The following is a 23,032-nucleotide window of genomic DNA, read 5'->3' as shown; positions in this document are numbered from 1 at the left end:
ACCTAGTGAGATCCCTACAAACCTATTCATCAACTTACAGTAATAACTTCTTCGCTGTAATGCAAGGCCCTAATAATCGGATTAATCCTCGATCAACCCATCTTTAATTTATATCTGGTAATCTGTCATTTTTTAATAGAGCTAAAAAAAAGACAGTCATACCTAACAGCTTCATCCACATTATTGCTCGTGTGTCCTGAGAGTGCATCATGTAGGTTCCGTATAAAATAGTCTCTGTAGTCTTCAGGTAGTGCCATGAAGGTCCCACCCATAACAATGAATTCTACTTTGTCAACAGAATGACCCAATTGCTTTAACTGAAACAGATACAAATGTCATGCAATAATGAGTATTTCAATAGAAACAGTTCTAATAAATAAGAAAGTAAGGAATTATGTAAAGAAAATGAGAAATAATAAGCTCAGACCAAATTAAGCTTTACTAACACAATATTTAAAGGTATAAAAAAAATTCAGAATGGTCAAGCTTGAAAAGAAATCGAAAGAAAATTCTAACAGCTTAGAATATAGTTCACGCTTCTAGCTCAATCGTCATGCTTAAAAATATATACCTTCGACAGAAATATATAAAAAAATAAAAATAAATATATTAAAAAAATATATTTCGACAGATATAAACACAATTTCCCCAGGATGAGGGATACGAATATTTACAATTTAACCCTTCTACAGCATAAAACTATTTACCGAACTTTTAATTTGATTTATTTTAATATTTATTTGTAGGAGATTATAGCAACTGTCTTTTAGCCGAGTTGCATTTGTTTAACCGGATTCATATCCGGATAAATCAAATTTTAGCGAAAATGTTGTACTACAAAATGATATAAAAAAATTACTTTTTTTAGGGGCCCCTTTTCCCGTATATAGCTCTTGAATCTAACAGGAATAGCCACAAGAGTTGAGGGCTGCCAGCCATCTAATTAAATACTATCCATGACTTGCGCCTACCATTACACAGGCCTCGTCTGCACAAGTTCTGACAAAAACTTATGTATAAGTCACTTCAAAATACCTCTTTGCAGTGCTGTTTTCCTGATTAGCAAAACATTTGTTTAAAAACAACTGTATTCAGAGGGAGACAAGATGTTAAAATGTTGGAAGATCGTTCCTCTGGGTATATTTAATACATTTCTTTTTCCTTTTTTTTGGTATTGGCTATCTATATAAATATTATTTGTTTTTGCAAAATTGTTACGAACTGCTTTAAAAATAGTAGAAGGAAACAAGAAAAAATAACTAATAAGGCAAACATGAAAACATCCTTTTTAACAGTTAATTTATCACGGGTAGCAAATTGGCATATGTAGATTACTGGAAAAGTAGAGCATTGTTTATTTTTGTAAGATGGTAAGTCTATGTAGATGCTTAACTCAATTTTGAGGAAACAATTCGAATAGCCTACAAATTTAAGTGACGATTTCGATGTAAAAGATCAATTCTAAAACAACTCAGCGTTCTGATTCCCAAAATGAACTTTTTTGAACCAACAATTCACTGGTAGACAAGCTAGAACACTAAGGATCAAGTTTATTTTGTAACCGAGTTCGAAAATTGGGAGGGGCTGGTGCAGGTAGTGGTGAAGATGATTTTGTTGTTAGATGTTAGATGATTTTGAGGTATTTAGCTTTTAGTTTTGAGAAACAAGTATGCATATGGTCAAATTGCATCTGCTATTCTTAGCAATGTTGGATGATTTTGAGGTACTTAGCTTTTAGTTTGAGAAACAAAGATGCATATGGTCAAATTGCATCTGTTATTCTTAGCAATATTAGATGACTTTGGGGTAGTTAGCATTTAGTTTTGAGAAAAAAGGGGTCTCCCCCAAGCCACTCAGCGTGTCCCCAAGTGGCGATTAAGGAACGCCATAAAGATATGTAGGGTAACTCTATAGGAGGCATGGACCAAGGGGGGACCTTGTCCCTGGGGGTTCATAATAGAAACATGGGCACCCTCGCCCGGGGCCATAAATACACGTGGAGGAGGAAGAAAGCCACTTAAATGTAAACTCAACAGGACCCAGAGGCGTGTCCAACCGTCCCATGAGTTACAAAACTTCTCCCAGTAATTGGTTAAATTGCATGGTGATGCAGAGCACCATCGTGGGAGGATCCTCGATAGGAGGACAACTGCGGCAGGGCTTAAGATCTAGATCTATTGATAATGGCCTCTGCAAAGGGCTGCCTCGACCCTTTCGGGGTACCTGAAAAACTGGGGACCTTGCGGTCAACTCTATTTCTGTTTGAGGAGTGGCGCCCCTCGAGGAAATTATAGCCTAGTAAACGACACAGCATTCGCACGGGATTCTGATTATTGTATAATTCTTCTGGGCTCGGTCTGTTTCGACGGGCGTTTTCGGGCTGAAAACCTCTTCCTAGCTAATTTATCTACTATGGATTGCTTCCCCGTAGTAGCATAATATTTGTAGGCATGAATATATATTGAGTCAGAGGTAGGCTTCAGACTGTGTGCAGGATTTCGACTCTAGTTGATAGAACAGTATTGCCAAGTGCTGAAAACCATGTTGTGACCAAGACTGGCTCATTCATACTGATGGTCCCAGGAACTTCTTGCTGACCGGTTTTAAACCGGCTGAAGCGCGTCGGTGTAGACTTGAGAAGCTATGTTGATCCTCGCCCTGCACTGGTATCCGGGATCACTGCTTTTCCTGAGGCCATAATAATTTCAATGATTTTTGAAGAATATGAAAATTGGAGCTTGGAATGTTACGACGTTAAAAAGTGACCATCGTAACGACATTTTGACTGGTGAATTCAGACGCTTCGAACTGGACTTATTAGGAGTTTCAGAAACTCATATCCCAGGGGTAAGAAGCATGAAATTAGATGATATAGAATTTGTTTACTGAGGCAGGACGGATGGGGCACAGACAGGGAGTAGGGCTCAGGATGAATAAGTAAGCTGCTAAGTCTTGTTTAGGCTAGGAAGGTATTAATAATAGAATACTAATTGTTCATTTTATTACTAAAAAGTTTAGGGTAGCAGTTACAGTAGTATATGCCCCTGTAGAACCGACTAACTGAGATACTAGTGACTCAGATGAATTTTACTTACAGATACAAGAGCAAATAGACCGAGTCCCAGGTAGAAATATAGTGTTTTTACGAGGAGACTTTAACACCCAGGTCAGTAGAAATAAGGATAGATGGTATCCTAGCCTAGCTAAATTGGGCGTACGAAAAGGCGTACGAATTTTTATATTAGCAATTTAGGGGTAAATTTAAGGAGGGATATTTCGTCGACCTTCCACAGCTAACATCTGTGTGCGTACACCTATCATTCGGTAATACGGTAGCACCTGCCATTCAACTCCTTTGAAACCTACAGTAAAACACAAATTATCTTACCTGTTCAACACGACTTCTAGTTTGTAAATAGGGATTGTAACGAGCTCTAATCGCCCTCATTGATGTTGGCTCATAACCAGTGTAGGATTGAGTTGAATATTCAAAATCAGAGTCAGGTCCACCTGGGCAATAAACACAAATATTGCCAGTAAAATTAATGTGAGGACATCTATGAGGCTTGCACATAACAGCAACAACAGCAATCTAAAGTTTAAATTGGCCCCAAATAATTTTAATCAATTCAACTCACTGTCTGATAGGGTCTTATAATACATTTATGAATTTTCTAAAAAAATTTCGCTTGATTGTCATACTAGCCAAAGAACCTGTCAGAAACACATACAGCTATTTTGAAAGAATAGCAACAGTAAATGGAAAAATACAAGTACAGTAAAAAGAAAAATCAAGATGCAAAAAACCAGTTGCTTCAATATCAAATAAAGCTTTTATTTTACAAAATACCATAGTTTGAGTTTTCTAGAATTACAGTTAAACAAGCCTGCATACTTCAGTGAATAATTATTATTCCCATATCTACTACAATTTTATAAGGAAAATATACCTTACTAAAAAGAAAATAAACAATTTAATTATCTGAAGAATCTGAAATTATTTTTTGTCAAAAAATACAGCTTCATTAAGGCACAAAATAGTTTTTTTATACCCTTTTTTTACCAGGCAAAACGAATGGGACCCATTTCTCACCAAATCTAGCGATGTTTACATTATTTTCCACTATTTCCTGCCGTGTTAATGCAATTTGTTTTCTTTGCTATTTCTTCCAAACGGACAAGGGCGTCCTTGGGGGGGAGGGGGGCAGTTTCTACCCCAATAATGTGGAGAAAAATTATTATATATCCCATGCCCCTTGACTATCTGGATATGGGCCTCTCTTGCCTCCTCCCCCAATAAAAATGCTTGAGATTCGCCCCTGCAAACTGATTAAATCTTGAGTTGGCTAAGCACACTTCTTGGGGTAATAATGAACTTGCAAAGATCAAAATAATCAACTTAATGGGAAGGGAGGTACTTCTTCAAATTCGGGGGCAAAAATTTATTTGCATAGTTATACGATATACATCATTTATCCATAAAAACCATTACTATAAGAAATGTCTTTCATTCTTCAAGATATTCTTAGAGATAAAGATATTTATCATGAACAATAGGTGCATACAAAATATGATGTACAAATTTGTAACATAACAAGATAATAAGGAATGCTCTACGTTGCCAGAAAAAAGAGTAATTAAAAGAAATCAGAGAAAGAATGAGATAAAGATAGAGAGAATTGCAAGGGCAAATAGCGATATCAATCTTTATAAGAGTACATATTTATAAGATTAGAGGAGGATGGAAGGTGGGAGCGTTGGACTACTTTGTGCTTCATAAACTACATATTAACCCTTGCACGATTCCACGCGAAAAAAGGAGCAATAAGCATAAGTTTCTACAAAAAAGTTGGTGGGGGGAGTAGGGAAGGTTAAAGCTGCCACAAACCCATTTTTTACTTCCAGATATACATACTGAGGACCGATGTATAGCCAGTATTTATGTGAACCGAATCAGAACTAAGCTCCTTTTTGCGTCAAATAGGGACTTGGCTCATTTCCACCCCAATTTAGAATTTGGTTTATTTTCAAAGAAATCAAGAGTCAGCCCGCTTTTGCTGAGTCAGGAATGATATTTTTTTTACACCCAGCAAATCGGCAGCTTGAACTTCGTTCATTTGTGCACTATATAAAAAGAAAAAATTTCGTAGCTTGGGTTTGGCTTGTTTTATACTGAGTCTATAGTTCTATGTCTAGACTTTTGGATCTAGTTTGTCTGCAGCCATGCTGCGAAATTCTGCGGTCTGAAATTACCTCGTTTTTGCGTCGGGTTAGAACTCGTTTTTGTACAGAGTAAGGACTTCCTCTGCTTTTTGTACCAAGTTTCCACGGACTGTCTTTCACCCTCCAAAAATAACATTTTGAGAATCCTTGCATGATTCTGAATCAAACAAGACGCAACATACCTACATTTCTGCTAAAAAGTTGGCAATGAATGAGAGGAGCTTTTAATGGAGGGTCCAATTTGAACTTGCGGCCATTTTATGCACACCCCTAGAACTGGTCAGGCTATGCCCTCCCCCCGAAGGCAAATTTTTAATCTTTATGACCATTTTTAGGGGAGATGCTATCTTAAAATTCAGATCCAATGCCAGAGGAAGGTCCAGAAACGTAGAGGAGAAAATAGGGAGCAGGAGGGAGTTGCTTGCCCTTCAACTTCATTCATTCCTAAATAAGACATTACAGCTTTCATTTTGTGACTGAATGAACTGCCTTTAAATTTTTACGGGTGGCTATATAAAAGTACTCAATAAAAACGGCTAGAAAAAATTAAAGAATACACAAGAGAAACGTAACTCTTTACTGGGACAAGGCTACTTCAGAAAGAAATAACAATCAGCAGTTTTTACTAATTTTAATTATACAAACTTTTCATGACTTTGAGTAGAGGTACCTCTAAAAGTACCCTTTAAGGCAAGCCAACTTACAAAAAAAAAAAAAAAAAAAAAAAAAAAAAAAAAAAAAAAAAAAAAAAAATTAGTAGTCAGTTTCACAAAATATACTTTGTATTATAAAATTTTGGATACTTATTTTAACATACATATTAAATTGTATTGGTCACTTCACCCCAAAATAGTTCTAGTCAAATAAAACAATAACACGTGTTTATTAGACTCTTAGAGTTGGTTTAAGGCTATCCAGCTAATCTACTTGTGCAGAATTGATATACTAAACAAGAGATGGGTGAAATTGCACTGGAAAATGGATTCAGAAACCATCCTCCTCTTTACAAACTAAGTAAGGTTAAAGAAATAAAAACAAATAATTTATGCAACCTGCAATACAAAAAACAGCTTATGGAGAGGGATGTCCATACAAGTCTGAGCGTATATGGACATTTAAAAGTTATGCATTGGGATATACTATCCTCGTCCTTGCAAAATACCATCGTAATCTTCTTAAAATTAACTAAATTAAAAAAAAGTTTCATATATGTACCTTTAGATGAAGTGATAGAATTGAATACTTTAGCAACGAAACTTCATTTTTTAAATATTCAGCATAAGTGTTGTAACAATCACACATTTTTTAGGCCATAGAAATTAGGCACATTTTGACAATTTTCCAGGAAGCTGGGAAAGGACCCTCAATCCAGGACTACCCTGGCTTTTCCAGGATTATTTGAGAGTCCGTATACAATAATTGATTAGAAAAACCGAGCCAGCCTTTGTCTTTGATCCTGTGTAGTTAATCTAAGTAGTTTTTGCATTTCTAAGCGTTTGCTTTGCATTTAGCGTTTTTTCGTTTCTTTTTTTTTCTTTTGGTCATGGTCTGTTCTTCAGTTTGGGGCACGGTCGCCTCATGGAGCTTCCCTATAAGACAAGTCAAAAGTCCAATCAGCTTCAAATGGTCACTAGAGGAATCTAGGGAAAAACATAGGAAGCATCAAATGATTTGCCCCAACCCCATATAGTATTCCTAACCGAGGGCGGATTATCAGGAGCTTGGCACCCATGTTACATTGATCTCATTGGTCTGTATAACAAAGTTTGTTGCTCTTCTTCCCCTTCTTAGTATGACATGTTTTTAAATGATTAAATAAACTCCCCTTTCCACCATATATAGGTAGGTTAATGATGTTCTAAAAATATATGCTGAATTTGTCAGACTACAGCACAAATCACATAAAAATACACTGATTTGTCTTCCAATTGCCTGGGTTATGACTAACATTTAAATCTAACCTTATCTTAGCTATACATAAATTTTGAAAATCACAACTTAATTATGATATTAACTTGGAAAGAAAAACAAAAGAACAAAAAAGTTCCATCACTGAGTAGCTACAGTAACTAAGTAACCCATATCTCGATAGTTAAGAGTGGACTGTATAGCTACTTCATGGCAGCCTGGATTATGTAAAAAAGAGACTTTGACTTACACCACTTGCAGTCCGAATTGGTTTAGCCTTTAGCTTTGGAACAATTATCTTTTTGTATTCGGGTGGAACAGCAGCAATTATATCAACAAGTCTAGGAGATGAATCAAGTGCGTATTTTGAGGAAATGTGAGATTTGACCTTGTTAAGATTCACATCCTTTCCTTCATTATGGGCTTTTACTAGCTCCTGGATTATGTCAGTAACTGCCAGAACTGAGAGCTCTTCCTTGCTTAGTCCTGCTGTTAATGCTGAAAAAAGTAGATAGTTAGGCCATGTTTTTTATAAGAAAAAAAAAACAAATTCAAAAATGGAAATTTTCTTCAGATTTGAAACAGTGGCTAAACTTAACATATAAAAACAAATATATGCACATTAAAGAAGGAAATCGTTTAAGGTCTGTCCAAGTATCCCTCCCCTAAGGAAAATTTCGTGAATTTAAGTTGCGATGGGAAGTGCAAACTGCCGATATTTCTGAGTAACAGATGGTTTTTACTTGGATAAGAAGGTGCAGACCCTGAAACACCAAAATAGGCGCTTTTAGACAGCGAATTTTCATTATTTCTAGGATGGGGAGGGAGAGGTGTTTTTCTCTGTCCAAAACAGTGGTGGCATGCACTCAACATACCCACCAAAAAAATTGATCTGCAAGACACTCTCCTTATAATAATCCATTAACATCTCTCTATGGCTTCAACCTATGTGAAAATATGACAGTAGAAATATATAGGCTAGACTACTGCTGCCATCATGATGTTTTACAAAAAAGACAAGTATAGAAGCACCTATTCTCAATATGAAATTCATCACCTTAAGGTTGATACTACCTATACATCTACATACATCTACCAAATGTATAGTCAATCAAAATCATAGATAAAAAAAAAATCCCTCTTACATTCGGTGTTTAATGAAAAGAAAAACTTTCAGAAGAAGACCTAAAGCACATATGAGGCATAAAGAAAGTGTTTTGAGGTTTTATACCTTTGCTAAATCTTTACTGAGTAGCAGATAAACGACTTAATGTGTCTTAATTGAAGAAATGCAAAACAAGATGGCTTAAGCTACTACTCAAATCACAGGAATTGGTTTTTTACAAATTTAAAGAGTCACTGAAAACCAGACTCAGTCCAGAATTAAAGAATAACAGTTATCCATGTTTTCAATACAATCTTCTAAGCCTTAGTGCTAGGGAAGAAGTACAGATAAAAGCTTGAAAATGACTCTTCATGACATAATTTGGTCTTATATCTCTGCTTGGAGGTTTTATTCAACTAACTCAGCTGGTGTCAAATATAGTGAAAGGTTTCTTGCCAGGAATTTCACTAACAAAATCACGCCCAGTAAAGTGCTAAATATGAAGATTAAGAAAATCTATAACTTCAATATAAACGATTTTCTATAAAGAAGATTTATATGATCTATATGGATTTTTAATATAGATGACTGCATGGAAGAGAGGTCTATAAGTATCTAACAAAGATGTTTTATCTTAATTTTGGGTTTTTAATCTTTTTTTTTTCACTGGCCCTAGTTTTTGAAAATGTAGTCCCTATAATCTCAACAGGATTTTAAACCATATCCCACCTTTTTTTATTTATAATATACTAAAAAAAATCTTTAAAACCTTATAGTGTATCTGAACATACAAAGACTACTTTTCCAACAAGCCTTCTTACATTTCATTAGCATTTAATGAGATGTAAATAGGATCAGAGGTTAGAAGGAATGGTCTAGACTATCTTTCAGATGAGTTACACCTGCTAACCCCAGAAAATGCAGGTTAAGCAATAACTAGTGAGATTTATTATCACTACTACAAGCAACTCACTGTAGCATTAAGCCATCTGAGGTTAAAACAGTTACACATGATCCTCCTCCATCCTGTTTTTCAAAGCCTTGCTCTGCACACCCTCCCAAGAAGCACCAATTTTCCTTAAATCCTTCTTTACGACCACATCCCAGCCCATTCTGGAACAAACTAATTTTTTTGTTTGGTCCTTGATGGTTGGCCAAAAAGGCCAATCTGTCATCCTTTATTGGCAGAACATGTCCTAGCCATCTCAACCTTTCTCTCATTATAGACAAAGAAAGCACAATAGAATAACATGTGTTACACAGCTTACTGTTTGAAATATGACCATTAAACTGGGCACTCAAAAGAATCTATACACAATTCCTTTTGAAAACATCTAAAAAATCTTCCTCTATCATTCGCCAACATATCAAAACAACACTTGGCCACTGCCACCACTTTATCTTCCAATGTCCTTATATTTGTTTGCAGACTTACCTTCCTACTCTTCCAAACTTTTTAACTTTTTTCAGACTATTATACTTTTAACATCTTCCCTGCATTCACCAATTTTACAAACATTAAATAAAAAAAGCAATTTTTTTAACTGTAAGTAAGGAGCAACATTAAAACTTAGAACGAACACAAATTATTCCGCATTTGAAAGGGGTTGTCCCTTCCTCAACGCCTCACTCTTTACGCTAAAGTTTGGCTCTTTCTCACAACTCTTCTTTTTTAAAAAGGTTTTTTGACTATGCTGAACAAAATGACTATCTCAAAATTTTTATCCAGTGACTTTGGGAAAAAATGAGCATTTGGAGGTTCCCCTCCAATTTTTTTGGTAACTTAAAAAGGGCACTGGAACTTTTATTTTCCATTAGAATGAGCCCTCTCGCGACATTCTAGGGCCACTAGGTCGATAACAATCACCCCTGGGAAAAAAAACAAATAAACACGCATCCGTGATCTGTCTTCTGGCAAGAAACACAAAATTCCACATTTTGTAGATAGGAGCTTGAAACTTCTACAGTAGGGTTCACTGATAAGCTGAATCTGATTGGTGTGATTGTCGTTAAGATTCTATGACTCTTAGGGAGTGTTCCCCCTATTCTCTGAAAATAAGGCAAATTTTATCAGACTCGTAATTTTTGAAGGGTAAGACTATACTTGATGAAACTTATATACTTAAAATCAGCATAAAAATACAATTCTTTTGATGCAACTATTAATATCAAAATTCCATTTTTTTGAGTTTCGGCTACTATTGAGCCGGGTCACTCTTTAATACAGTTTGTTACCATGAACTGTTTGATTATTACCTAGGCAAGTGACGCTATTTACTTGATTGATCTTCTTGCTACAGTTATCAACAAATTATTAAAAATTGCCAATAATCTTCCAAGCGAAGAACTACCACAAATCACTATCAATGAATAAATGAAACTCGAAACGAACAATAGCTGAGTCAAACTCAAAACGAGCAAAAAATAACATGAGTACGGCTGATAACCCCTTATGGCTTCTCAAGACTAGAACAAAACTTGCACTTTGCTGAAAAGAAAGATGCCAGTGAATTGTTGGTTAAATTGACATATACTGTTATTTTTTCGTTAAGGCTTTAATAGTTACTATTTATTGAAGTAAAGAGGTGAACACATTTCAAAGGTATTTTGTTTTCAGTAAAACTCAAATTGTGTTCTGGTCTTGAGAAGACAAAGGGGTTATCAGCACTAGTCATGTTAATTTTGTCTCGTTTTAAGTTTGACTCAGCTACTTGTTTTAATTTCTTTTCGTTTTGAGTTTCATTTATTTATTGATAGTGATTTGTGGTAGTTTTTAGCTTAGAAGATTATTTGACTTTATTTTTGGTCATTCTTGGCTTAATGGAGCTCTTTACTTTTCTTTTAAAAAACTCGTGTTGTGGAAAGTTTTTTAAATTAACTTCTGCTCATTTTTATTGACATAGTCTTTTTCATGGAAAAAAAAATGTATATCTTTTCAGTTTTGTTCTATAAGAATTCATAGTATGGGTTGCTATTTCTATGTTGGTGAAACTCTTTCAACAATTTTTAATGATGATACAAGCAGTAATTTTAAATTTAATTTTAGAGTTTCGTAAGTTGACATGAAAAATAAAACTTAATATCATTCCCAAAAGATTCTATCTATGCTCTTTGACAATCTGGATACACTTACACTCTTTTTATTTATTTAAATTGTAAAAGCAGAAGTAGTAATAATACTATCCAAAAAGTTTCAACTTAATACCCCAGTCGTTCTCGATATCCTGTTGATCTGTCTTATTGGCAACCATTTATCACAATACCTTTAGATTTATTTTTAAAGAAACATTTAGTTTCAAAGCATAACGGGCCAATTACATAATTGTGTGTGTGGGGGGGGGGGGGTTGACGTGCCTAATATACCTAAAGACATAGTTGCTGGACCGTTCTACTGTACTGAACAAAGTGACTATCTCAAAATTTCGACTGGATGCGTTTGGAAAATGAATGGGCTTGAGAGAAGGGCTGCTTGCCCTCCGATATCTTGTTACTCTTCAAAAGGGCGTCAAACACTCGCACTGTAATTGGAGTGCAGCTGTGAGAACTTTCCCTTTCATATATCTAGAAAAAACATTTTAAACGCGTAAAAATAAAGTTAAAGCATGTAGAATATATTTTGTTTTCAGTGAAGTACAAATTATGTTCTGGTCTTGAGAAGGCATGGGGGTTGTCAGCCCTACTCATGTTAATTTTTGCTCGTTTCGAGTATGAATCGGTTACTTATTGTATGATTTAGATAGACAAATGCGTTTAAAATTTTTTATTTTTTTAACTTTAATAAATTAAAATTATTAGAACTTAAAGGAATATATATCAGTATATGCACACTAAAATGAGAATCCATTGTCATTTTTTGTTTATGTAAGTGCAAATTATGGTCTGGTCTTGAGAACGTATGGGGGTTGTCAAAGACACCTTTCAACTACACTGAACAAAATGGCTATCTCAAAATTTTGATTAGATACATTTTGGGAATTGATGAGCGTAGGTGGGGGGTGGGTGGGTGTTTGTGTGGATGGAGTTTGTTGCCCTACAACTGTTTTTTACTAATAAAAAGGGCAGTAGCCCTTTCAATTTCCAATCAAATGAGAATTTTTCAAGTTTCTATGACAAAAAGTGACCAACGTAAAATTTCAATCAGATGCATTACGGGAAAACACGACGTTTAGAGGGGTGGGGGTTATCGACCCTCCGATCACTCTGAATCTTGAAAGGAGTACTAGACCTTCCGAATACCAATCGAACAGGCCCCCTCCGAGGTTTATACAATCACCCTTTATATATTTACCTTACAGGCCCCCCAGGGCATAACTTACAGTGCCCTGAGGGCAGTGAGAGGGGGGGGGGGGTTGTCATAATAAAAGACATAACTTAAGGTCCTTTCAATTACGTTGAACAAAATCTCAAAATTTTGATTGGATGTGTTTGGGGAAATGGTGGGCAAGGGATGGGTGTTAGTTGCCCTCCAATCAATTCCGACTATTAAAAAGGGCACTGGCCCTTTCAATTTCCAATCGAATGAGCTGTTTTCGAAGGTTCTACGACAACAAATGACCATCTCAAAATTTCTATCAGATGCATTTCGGGATGGTGGGGGTATCCACCCTCCAATCACTCTGAGTCTTAAAAAGGGCACTATAACTTGAGATTACGAATTCAATGAGCCCCATCCGAAGTTTATACGATCATCCTTTCTGTATCTACCTTATATGCCTCAGGGCAGAACTTAAAACTTTTACCCTAAGGGTTGTGGGAGGGTTGCATTCCTCAAAGACATAATTTTTGGACCTTTCAATTACGTTGAGCAAAACGCCTATCTCAAAATTTTTATTGTATGTATTTGGGAAATATTGGGCATGCGAATGGTGTTAGTTGCTCTCTAATCACTTTTGACTATTAAAAAGGGCACTGGCTATTTCAATTTCCAATCGAATGAGCCCTTTTCGAAGTTTTTACGGCAACAAATGGCCATCTGAAAATTAAAATCAGACGCATTTTAGGTTCCAATTAAATGAGCCCTTTTCGAATTTTCCATGACAATAAATGGCAATTTCAAAATTAAAATCAGATACATTTCGGAAAAATACGAGGTGTGGGTAGGGGGGGGTATACACCCTCCAATCACTCTGAATCTGAAACGCAAGAACTTCTGATTACTGATCCAATATGCCCCCTCCAAAGGTTATATGATCACCCTTTTTATATATGCCTTATATGTCCCCAGGGCATAACTTACATCCCTTGCCCTGAGGGCTGTCGTCATCAGAGACATAATTTCCAAACCTTTCAATTCCGTTGAGCGAAATTGATATCTCAGAATTTTTATTGGATGTGTTTAAAGAAAAAGTGGGCGTGGGAGGGGGTTAGTTGCTGTCCTATCACTTACGACCATTAAAAAGAGCACTGGCTCTTTCGATTTCTAATTGAATGAACTGTTTTCGGAATTTTCTTTGACAACAAAATGGCCATCTAAGAATTTCTATCAGATGCATTTTGGAAAATATGAGGTGTAGAGGGGGAGGGGGGTTATCCACCCTCTGATCACCTTGAATCTTAAAAAGGACATTATAGCTTCTGATTACAAATACAATGAGCCCCCTTCGAAGTTTATACAATCACCCTTTCTATATATACCTTACATACCCCCAGGGCAAAAATTACAACCCTTGCCCTGAGGGCTCTGGGGACTTTTCAATTACGTTAAACAAAATACCTAGCTAAAAATTTGGGTTGGATGGGTTTTGGGAAATGGTGGGCGTGGGATGGGGTTTAGTTGCCCTTAAATCATTTTCAACTATTAAAAAGGGCACTCGCCCTTTCAATTTTCAATTGAATGAGCTCTTTTCTAAATTGGCTATCTAAATTTTTCGAAGCTGGCTATCTAAACTGGCAAAAATGGTAATCTCAAAATTTCGATTGGATGTGTTTGGCAAAATGGTGGGCGTAAGAGGGGGGTTAGTTGCTCTTTAATCACTTTCGACAAATGAAATAAACTAACATCATTCTATACAATCCTAATAAGGGAATTAATGCCAGATTTGCCTCTCACTCAATCCGACTATTTGTCTTGGCTTTTTCTACAATTAGCCATGGCTTGATGCCCACAACTATTTGATTGAAATAAAATTGAACAGTTATGGGCAACAAGCCATGGGTAATTGAAGAAAAAGCCAAGACAGATAGTCCAATTGACTGAGAGGCAAATCTGGCATTAACCTCTTTATTAGGATTGTATAAAATAGTTTTCCAAATGTTTGGTTAAAATGCAAGGGTAAACAAATAGTTGTGGGCATCAAGCCATAGCTAATTGTAGAAAAAGCCAAGATAGATAGTCCAATTGACTGAGAGGCAAATCAGGCATTAACCCCCTTATTAGGATTTTATAAAAATGATGTTAGTTCATTTGTTAATAGATAAGTCTATCTATTATCTGTCCATGCGTCATTCCTATGGCAGAAGTTTTCCAAGGTAGATAGTCATAGAGCTAATATAGTAATAAAATCTATAGTTTTCAAAGTGTTTGGTTAGGGTTAGCTGAACTTCAATTACTTTCGACCATTAAAAGGGCACTAGCTCTTTCAATTTCCAATCGAATGAGCCCTTTTTAAAGTTCCTACAAAAAAAAATGGTCATCTCAAAATTTCTGTTACATAAGCTACATTTTGAGAAAATATAAGATGTAAGGGGTATCCACCCTATTATCACTCTGAATCTCAAAAAGGGCACTAAAACTTCTGATTAGCAATCCAATGAGCCCCTTCTGAAGTATATACAATCGCCCTTTCTATAAAAACCTTACATGCCCCCAGACCATAACTTACAACCCTTGCCATGAGGGCTTTAGGGGGGGGGGGGTGTCATTCTCAAAGATATAATTTCCAGAACTTTAAACTATGTTGAACAAAATGGCTATCTCAAGATTTTAATTGAATGTGTTCAGAAAAATATTGGGCATGGGAGGGATGTTGCCCTCCAATCACTTTTGATTAGCCTATCACTAGCCCTTTCACTTTCCAATTGAATGAGCCCTTTTTGAAGTTTCTATGACAACTCCTTTGATACAAAGTACATGTCTAAGCAAATAAATATATAATACATTGCATCCACATTGCTCTTTATTTAGGCAGTGCTATTGTGCTGTCCATGATTTATTTTTAAGACGTTTTCCACAGAACAAGCTTTTGAAAGAAAAGTAAAGAGCTCAATTAAAACAAAAATGAGCAGAAATAAAGTCAAATAATCTTCCAAGCATAAAACTACCACAGATTACCATCAATAAATAAATAAAACCCAAAACAAATAGAAATTACAATAAATAACCAAGTCAAAATCAAAACAAGCAAAATTTAACATGAGTAGGACTGATAACCCCCATGCCATCTCAGGACCAGAAAATAATTTGCACTTTACTGAAAAAAATGATTGGGGATTGTCAGTTTAATATACATATACTGATATTTATTCCTTAAAGTTTTAATAATTTTTTGTTTATTAAAGTCAAAAAATTGAAAACATTTAAAATGTATTTTGTTTTCAGTATAAAGTGCAAATTATGTCCTGGTTTCAGCAATTTACTGCTAACTTCAAAAACCACCATATTTCAAAAGCCCATTTCCATAAACTTGGGTTTAATTATTTCTTAGTCTTTTTAGAACTGTCTCTAATTTTTCAATGAAAAATAAATCCTCTTTAACATCTGAAGTGTTACAAACTATTTCATTCTTTTCTACATCATTTCCTCTACATTTATCATTGTTTAGTGCACTCTGATAAGTTTTCTGCCCATCTCTCTTTAACACTTTCCTCACCACTAATTGTGGCCCAGGTCCTACCTTTAACTGGGGCACTTTCAGACTGACTATTCCCTTCAAATTTTTCACCATACCAATACAATATTTTGCTATTATGCCATCTGGCTGCATCTTCTAAACCTTCAGCAAATTTATCCATGGTGTCCACTTTATACTTGCTTAATTCATATTTTAATGGGTTCTCTACTTTCCTTAAATTCCTTTTATTTTAGTATGATCAATCATTTAAACCCTACTTGAATAAGCTCCTCCTCATTGCTACTAGATTTAAATCCTTTACAACCCTAACTGTGTTTCTAACTTTCCTTCCTAAGACACAATCTGCTATTTTCCAAACCATTTTCTAAAATAAACACCATCTATCTTCTAAAAAATAAAATCTTGACTCTCGAATTTAATATTTCAACTGTTCCTAGGAAGCTTTTCTCAAAATCTCAACTGAGAATCTACCAGCATTATAGCTTCCTGGAAGGCAGTTGCACTTCCTAAATTTCAGTTCTACCTTAAATTGCATTGTCCAGCAAAATATAGAAAAAATCTTGTAGAGTTGCTGGTTAGTGATGATGGGGGGCCACTGACTCAATTGCATCCCATTCTGTCTTCCATTGTTTAATGTTCCAACTCTTGTCAACAGTAATCTTCAAGGCGTCAAGGGAGGGAGCAATTAGAGTAGTATCAGGAAAACTGTTCCAATGGGTAATCACTCTATTAGAGAAGTAGTGGTTATGGACTCTGTTATTTATTTATTTTATTTATTTATTTATTAATACCAAATACGGTAAGCTTTCAAGCTTGTCGCAATAAATATAATAAATAGAAGTTATGACAACATAATACATAATACAACTGACAACATAGTACACACATATAAATCGATGAAAATAACGACTACAACAAACACTGACAAATAATACTATAAATTATTTAAAAATGATTTACTTTGAAAATTTGTTTCTGCTAGTCTTGTTTTGAATTTATTTTTGTCATCTGTTAGAAATGTTTTAGGTGGAAGGTCATTCCATGGCTTCCACACCCTGCTGTAAAATGAATGTTGGCCTATTTTCCTTTTTGAAAGTGCGGGGTACAATTTATGTGGGTGATAACGGGTCCTGTTAGTGTCATTAAATGTGAAGAACTGTGATGTACTTATATTATCAATGCCTTTGATTACACAGAATGTGTTAATAATGTCTGCCCTATCCCTTCGGAATTGAAGACTTGACAATCCTAGCCTGTGCAGTCTATTTTCATACAGCAAATGTTTCAAATAAGGTACAAGCTTAGTTGCTCTTTGCTGTATTTTTTCAACCCTTGCTCTGTCATTTTTATTCAATGGATACCATACTGACGAATTGTATTCGAGTATAGGTCGAACTGTTGATTTATAAATGGCAATGAATGAACAGAGATTAAACTTACGGAAATTCCGTCTAAGACATAATAGCTGATAGTTTGCCTTACGAGTTACTTCAGAGACATGCTTGTCAAACCTAAGACTAGAATCAAAATGAACACCAAGGTCATGGACATTTTCAACAGGTAAGATTGAATGTCCAGCAAGATGGTATTGGTAACTTTGTTCTACTTTGCCGAAGTAATGGACAACCCTACACTTATTTTCGTTGACAAACATGGAGTTAGCATTACACCAATTGTGCACTGCATCCAAGTCTTTTTGAAGCAACGAAGCTTCATCTGAATTTGTCAAGGAGCAGTAGAGCTTTACATCATCTGCGAACATTTTAATTGTGGAATGGTGGACAACAAGAGGCAAGTCATTGATGAAAAGGCAGAAAAGTACTGGACCAAGGCAACTACCTTGTGGAACGCCATTTAAAACTATCTCAGCAGAGGACAAAGCATCACCTACAATCACTTTCTGCGTCCTGCCTGTTAGATAATCACCAATCCAATTCAACGTTCTGGCACCAAGGTGATATACCTCACACTTTTGAAGTAAAAGCAGAATGGAAATTTTATCAAACGCCTTAGAAAAATCTATATAGATGCAATCAAACCTGAGACCTTCATCTGCCATCCTATGGAAGTCAGTAATTACTTCCAAAAGCTGTGTATTACATGAACGTTTTTTACGGAATCTGTGTTGAGATGGATGCCAAAGAAGATTCGATTCGAAATAATTTTGTATTCTCTTGACAATTAGTTTTTCCATAACTCTGGAAAAAAATTGAAGTGTTTGATATTGGTCTATAGTTTTTAAATTGCGTTTTTGTGCCACTTTTATACAGGGGTTTAATTATTGCTTTTTTCCATGCCAAAGGGCAAGTACCAGACGCCAGACACAGATTATACAAATGTGTCAGTGGTTCAGTGAGTACTGTTGCAAGCTCTTGGATCATATGGTTTGAAAATTCATGAATATCTGGTGATTTATTTGTGTCAAGATGCTTCAAGACCTCAAAAACTTGTTGATCATCAAAGTCAGAATCATCAAAATCTATTGTGAAATTGGTAGAAAAATTAGGATCAATAGGAGTTTCATTGTGAGGTTGTGTAAAAACAGATGAAAAAAGTTTATTAAAATGTTCAGCTTTTTCATTATCATTGTCTATATTTGTCTGTGTTTCAGGGTCAGTGAATGAAGTTGAGGATGGGGACTGTGATGTCTGGTTTTTTCTTAGATATTTCCAAAGCCTTTTTGGGCAACTTTGAGCTGATGCAATGACAGAAGATTCAAGTGCCTCACGATTTGACCAAAGAAGCCTAGTTGCTCTATTTCTTGCTCTTTTATATCTTATCCATGACTCAGTGCTTCTTATTTTAATATACTCACGCCACCGATAATTTTTTTTGCTAATAGCTTGTAGAATTTCTCAAGGAATCTTCTGCCATCTTCCAGAACAACTTCTTACTATGCCCCCTTGTGCTGGAGGATTCATCAAACTAAAATGTATTTTGACAGGAGTCAGCACACAAAACTTAAAAGTCATTGCAATTCCCCCTCTCTGACATCTGTGCACAAGTGTTGGGATCAACAACTTTTATTGCCTGTCTTTGGACATATTTTATTTTTTGCTGATCACCCTTGTTCAGGGGTGTTGCAAGACACATCCCAAATTCAATTAATGGTCACACAGACCCTTGCACAGTATGGTCATAACTTTGGATGATCTGCTGTGTACAGTATACTTGATTATACCAAGATCTGGGATGCTTTGGCAATTGCTGTTTGTGCATGCTATTACTTCTGAGAAGAATTCTTGTCCAATGTCTCCAAATAACTTAACTCTCTGCTTTCTTCCTGAAAGGAACTGCATCAGCCATTCTACAGCCTCCTGAAGGATGCCAATAGCTATTAGTTTTATCTTCAGCCAGTGATGACAGATTTATCAAATTTTTTTGGCAAAATCTAAAAGGATCATGTCAAATGGAGTAGTGAGATCTAGCAACTTTGTGGTATAGTCATAAGCATATATAAGATTTGTCTCAACTGAGCACCTAATCTGAAGCCATGTTGGGTGTCTGTGAGCAGTTTGTTGTAAAATAAATGTTTTTTAATTGTGGTATTCACAATTCCTCCAAAAATTTTACCAACTGTTGATGTAATGCTAATGGGTTGGTATTAGGTCATATTATTCCTAATTCCACCCTTGTGGACAGGTGTTATATTTGCATTTCACCAATCTTGAGGAACTACTTTGGTATCCAGAGACTTTGAAACAATGTTGTTAAGGGGGGGGAGTTCCAAATGGGCCACTTTTAAGGTCTAAGGATGAACTCTAAGGACCAAAAGACTTTCTTGGATTCAATCTTTTGAACTGTAGGTTTGATGATGATAACTTGCATAAGTTTCTCAATTATAAAACCAAGCATTTCTGGCCAGGGAGCATCATCTAGAGGTGTGAAAACTGACTTGAACTACTTATTTGGGACTTAGGCAATATCTCCAGGATTGTTTGTACTATTCTTATTAACTGAGAATTCTGGATGTCTACCAGGCTTTTGAAATGAGGCATATTCTAAAACTTTTTTGCATTGGTTTTTAAAGCTGATGGTAAGAAATCCTCATACTTGCTTGTAAGTTTTCTAATAAGGTAATAGAATTTGTTTTACATCAGTTTAAACTCTCATAATTTGCCTATGTTGGAATGTCCATGTACCTTCTTGTCTCCAAGTGGTTATTGTATATTTTGCAGTTTTCTGCACAAGCATCCTTTTCAAATCAAGCCAAGCTTCCTCTATATTTTTATTTCCAAAAAAGAGCCAATCTTGTCTTTAGGTTAACACTCTGATTTACATTTAATCCCTTTGTGTACGGGGCAGATTTTTGGCTTTAAATATACCTTATTTACATTTAATATCTTTATTCATCCTTTTAGTTTTTAGTTTACAACAACAAAATTGACAAGATTAGCTGTCTTACCATCATCCAAGTACCAAGCTCACTTATGGGCCATTTTATGACCAAATGCGGTATTAGTTATAACTAGACTCATATCTAAAAGTTGTAGCAATCTGTAAATGTTACTATTTTCTTTTTCTACACCAAGCTTACCAAAACCAAGATTTTTATTTTAAATTTATCTAGTTTCTGCTACCATATGACCAGGTACATAATTATTGTAGAAGTAAAGTACTAGTTGAAGGACTTGTTGCTGTCCTGGAAAGTAATTAAGTTAGGTGAACAAAACTTTCAGGAATATATTCAGTGCCAGAAATTCTGTTGTCAACCTATATCTCTACTTTTCCTGTATTTCTAGGGCTTAGAAGACTGCAATTTTAAATAGGCAGCCAGACAAGAGAGTAATTCCTATGGATGTCAGCATGGAGCATAAGAAGGATTTAAATCTTTAAGCTGCATTTAAATCTGGCAACGTTGCCAGAAACTGGCAACTTTGTTAGGCAGCTAAAAATAATGTCATGAAACTATACTTGACTGTGTCTAACTTGACATAGTGTTGTAAGTATAAAACAACATGTAGATACATAGCAGCTAATATGCCCAACTTGCTGATATATAATTTCAATAAGTTGTTTCTTTCAAACTCCCATTTTGAATAGTGGTTTGGATATTCTAAACTATCCATTTTGAATGGATAGTTAATGTGAATAATTGTAAAGTAAAATTCCTTTCTTTCTGTATTTGTATTATGAAAATTTGTATTATGCAGTGTGCTATAAAATGGAATGACAGTGGGGAAAGAATTTGAAAGGACATATGTTTCTTTTGTTCAAAATACAACTTTGGGTTGAGTACAGTTCCTTGCTTCATGTTATTTGCATAAAAAGTGATTTTTGAACCAACCAAAACTAGTTGAAACATTGTTATATTCTTTTCCTTTGTTACTGAAATGAATGCAGTAAATGTCAAAATCTATTGCTGGTTTTTGCCTTTAGTTTTAAACCCTTCTAGCCAGCTTACAAAAGACAATTAAGAATCTATGGACAGTTCAGGGTGTTGCCTACTCTCAGAGATCATGTGCCCAAGCATACAGGTGGTGCATGCCAAGCAGGATGGAATTGTCTGTGGTGGAACTGTGCAACAAATGTGGCATTCTAAGATGTACACCAGAGGGTAAGAACCTGTCACTTTTGCTTTTATTTTTCTTGTTTTATGACAGCTGATTCAATGTATAGGTACATGGGATGAAACAAGACATATGCATTAACAGAATGAATGAGAAATATAAACTTCAGACAATTTAATTACAAACTAGATGGTTTAGAGGTAAAGTACAGTGATGCTGCAGTCAAAATGTATGATCTATAATTATTCTGGATAATATGAAGTAAGAATTTTTTTTTTTTAACATATTTTCTTTCTCAACAGCATGTCCAAAGGCAAGCAACAAAGCTCATACCAGCTTTGCAAAACAAGCTGTGGAAGGAATGTCTTGTATCCCTCAAATTCTCCACCCTAGTCTATAGAAGGAAGAGAGGAGATGCAATTGCAACTTGCAAACTACTAGAAAATGACCTCTCAAGCCAAGTATTCTCAACATCCCTTGTAAGTACAACAAGGAACACAAAGAAGCTGCAAGTCCCCTATTGCCATCAATATGAGTGCCAGCAATTTTTCTCTGTACATGTTGTCCCTTACTGGAACAGCCTCTCCAATACTACCATCCAGTTTCAACCCATAGATGTGTTCAAGAAAGGAGTTGATCAGGACTGGGTCAATGCAGAGTGTAGACTAGCCTGGGATGCCCAACCTTATTTATGTCACACCACCAGCAAGATGCTTCACATAATGTTTTACCTTATCTAGCTGGACATCCAGTTTAAGGTGTAGCCCCTAGGGTGGGGTAAAAAACCAGCATCCAATAGAGCAAAATTGTGTAAAACTAAACCACTCACATCTTGTTACCAAAGAGAAATTGAGAAGAATTGTGTGCATCAATGAGTAGCTAGAAATCTTAGCTATGTATCAACATAGTTATTATTAAAATTATTATAGATCAAACACTTGAATTTATTAGCTTATTGACTTACCAACAAGGACCTCTTTCTGTATATTCAGAAAAATTCTAGTTGAGTGACTTTTGTCTATCTTGGAAAGGGGTTAGGTTAAGAAAATGAAATTTTCAGGGATGGGTCTAAAGGCTAAAGTATATCATGGGAAGGTATTTTGAAGTACCCACCTCTACTCCTTCTTATTCTAGATGGTCCTGACCTTGCATGACCTTAAAAATATGTGTTTTATAAAAGTGAAACCTTGTAAAATAGATCTTCTGCTTGAATTAAGTACAACAAAATTGTTTTCAGCTTCACAACTTTGCTTAATCTCAATTTATAAGGTTTTAAAGATATGTAAATACATTTCCTAAATTTTGAAGAAAAAAAAACATTGATATGGCTCATAATTCTACTCAAATAACAGGAATTGCATTTTCAGAACTAAATGCAGACAAAAAGTAACTGGTCACTGAAAATTATGGTAAAATGTTGTTTTGTCAAAATTTTAATAGGAATAAACTTGTCATGTGGGCAAATTTCAGGGCCCTCTAGAGGGAGAAGGAGTGGA

At 35.4% G+C, this 23,032-nt stretch overlaps 1 protein-coding gene across 1 annotated transcript in view; it reads right to left on the bottom strand.

The window, feature by feature from the left end:
* LOC136032848 (elongator complex protein 3) overlaps positions 1-23,032 on the bottom strand; it is a 69,302-nt gene that overhangs the window by 45,628 nt on the left and 642 nt on the right. Inside the window, exons 2-4 of the mRNA XM_065713259.1 lie at positions 7,382-7,629; positions 3,389-3,592; positions 163-317 (exon numbers count right to left, since the gene is read on the bottom strand). Coding sequence (XP_065569331.1) covers positions 163-317; positions 3,389-3,592; positions 7,382-7,629 — 607 coding nt within the window. The remainder of the gene's footprint in view (positions 1-162; positions 318-3,388; positions 3,593-7,381; positions 7,630-23,032) is intronic.

Source organism: Artemia franciscana, chromosome 11 (assembly GCF_032884065.1).
Source record: "Artemia franciscana chromosome 11, ASM3288406v1, whole genome shotgun sequence".
NCBI lineage: Eukaryota > Metazoa > Arthropoda > Branchiopoda > Anostraca > Artemiidae > Artemia > Artemia franciscana.
Note: the sequence above shows the minus strand (reverse complement) of the source record. Positions and strands in the feature narration are given on the sequence as shown.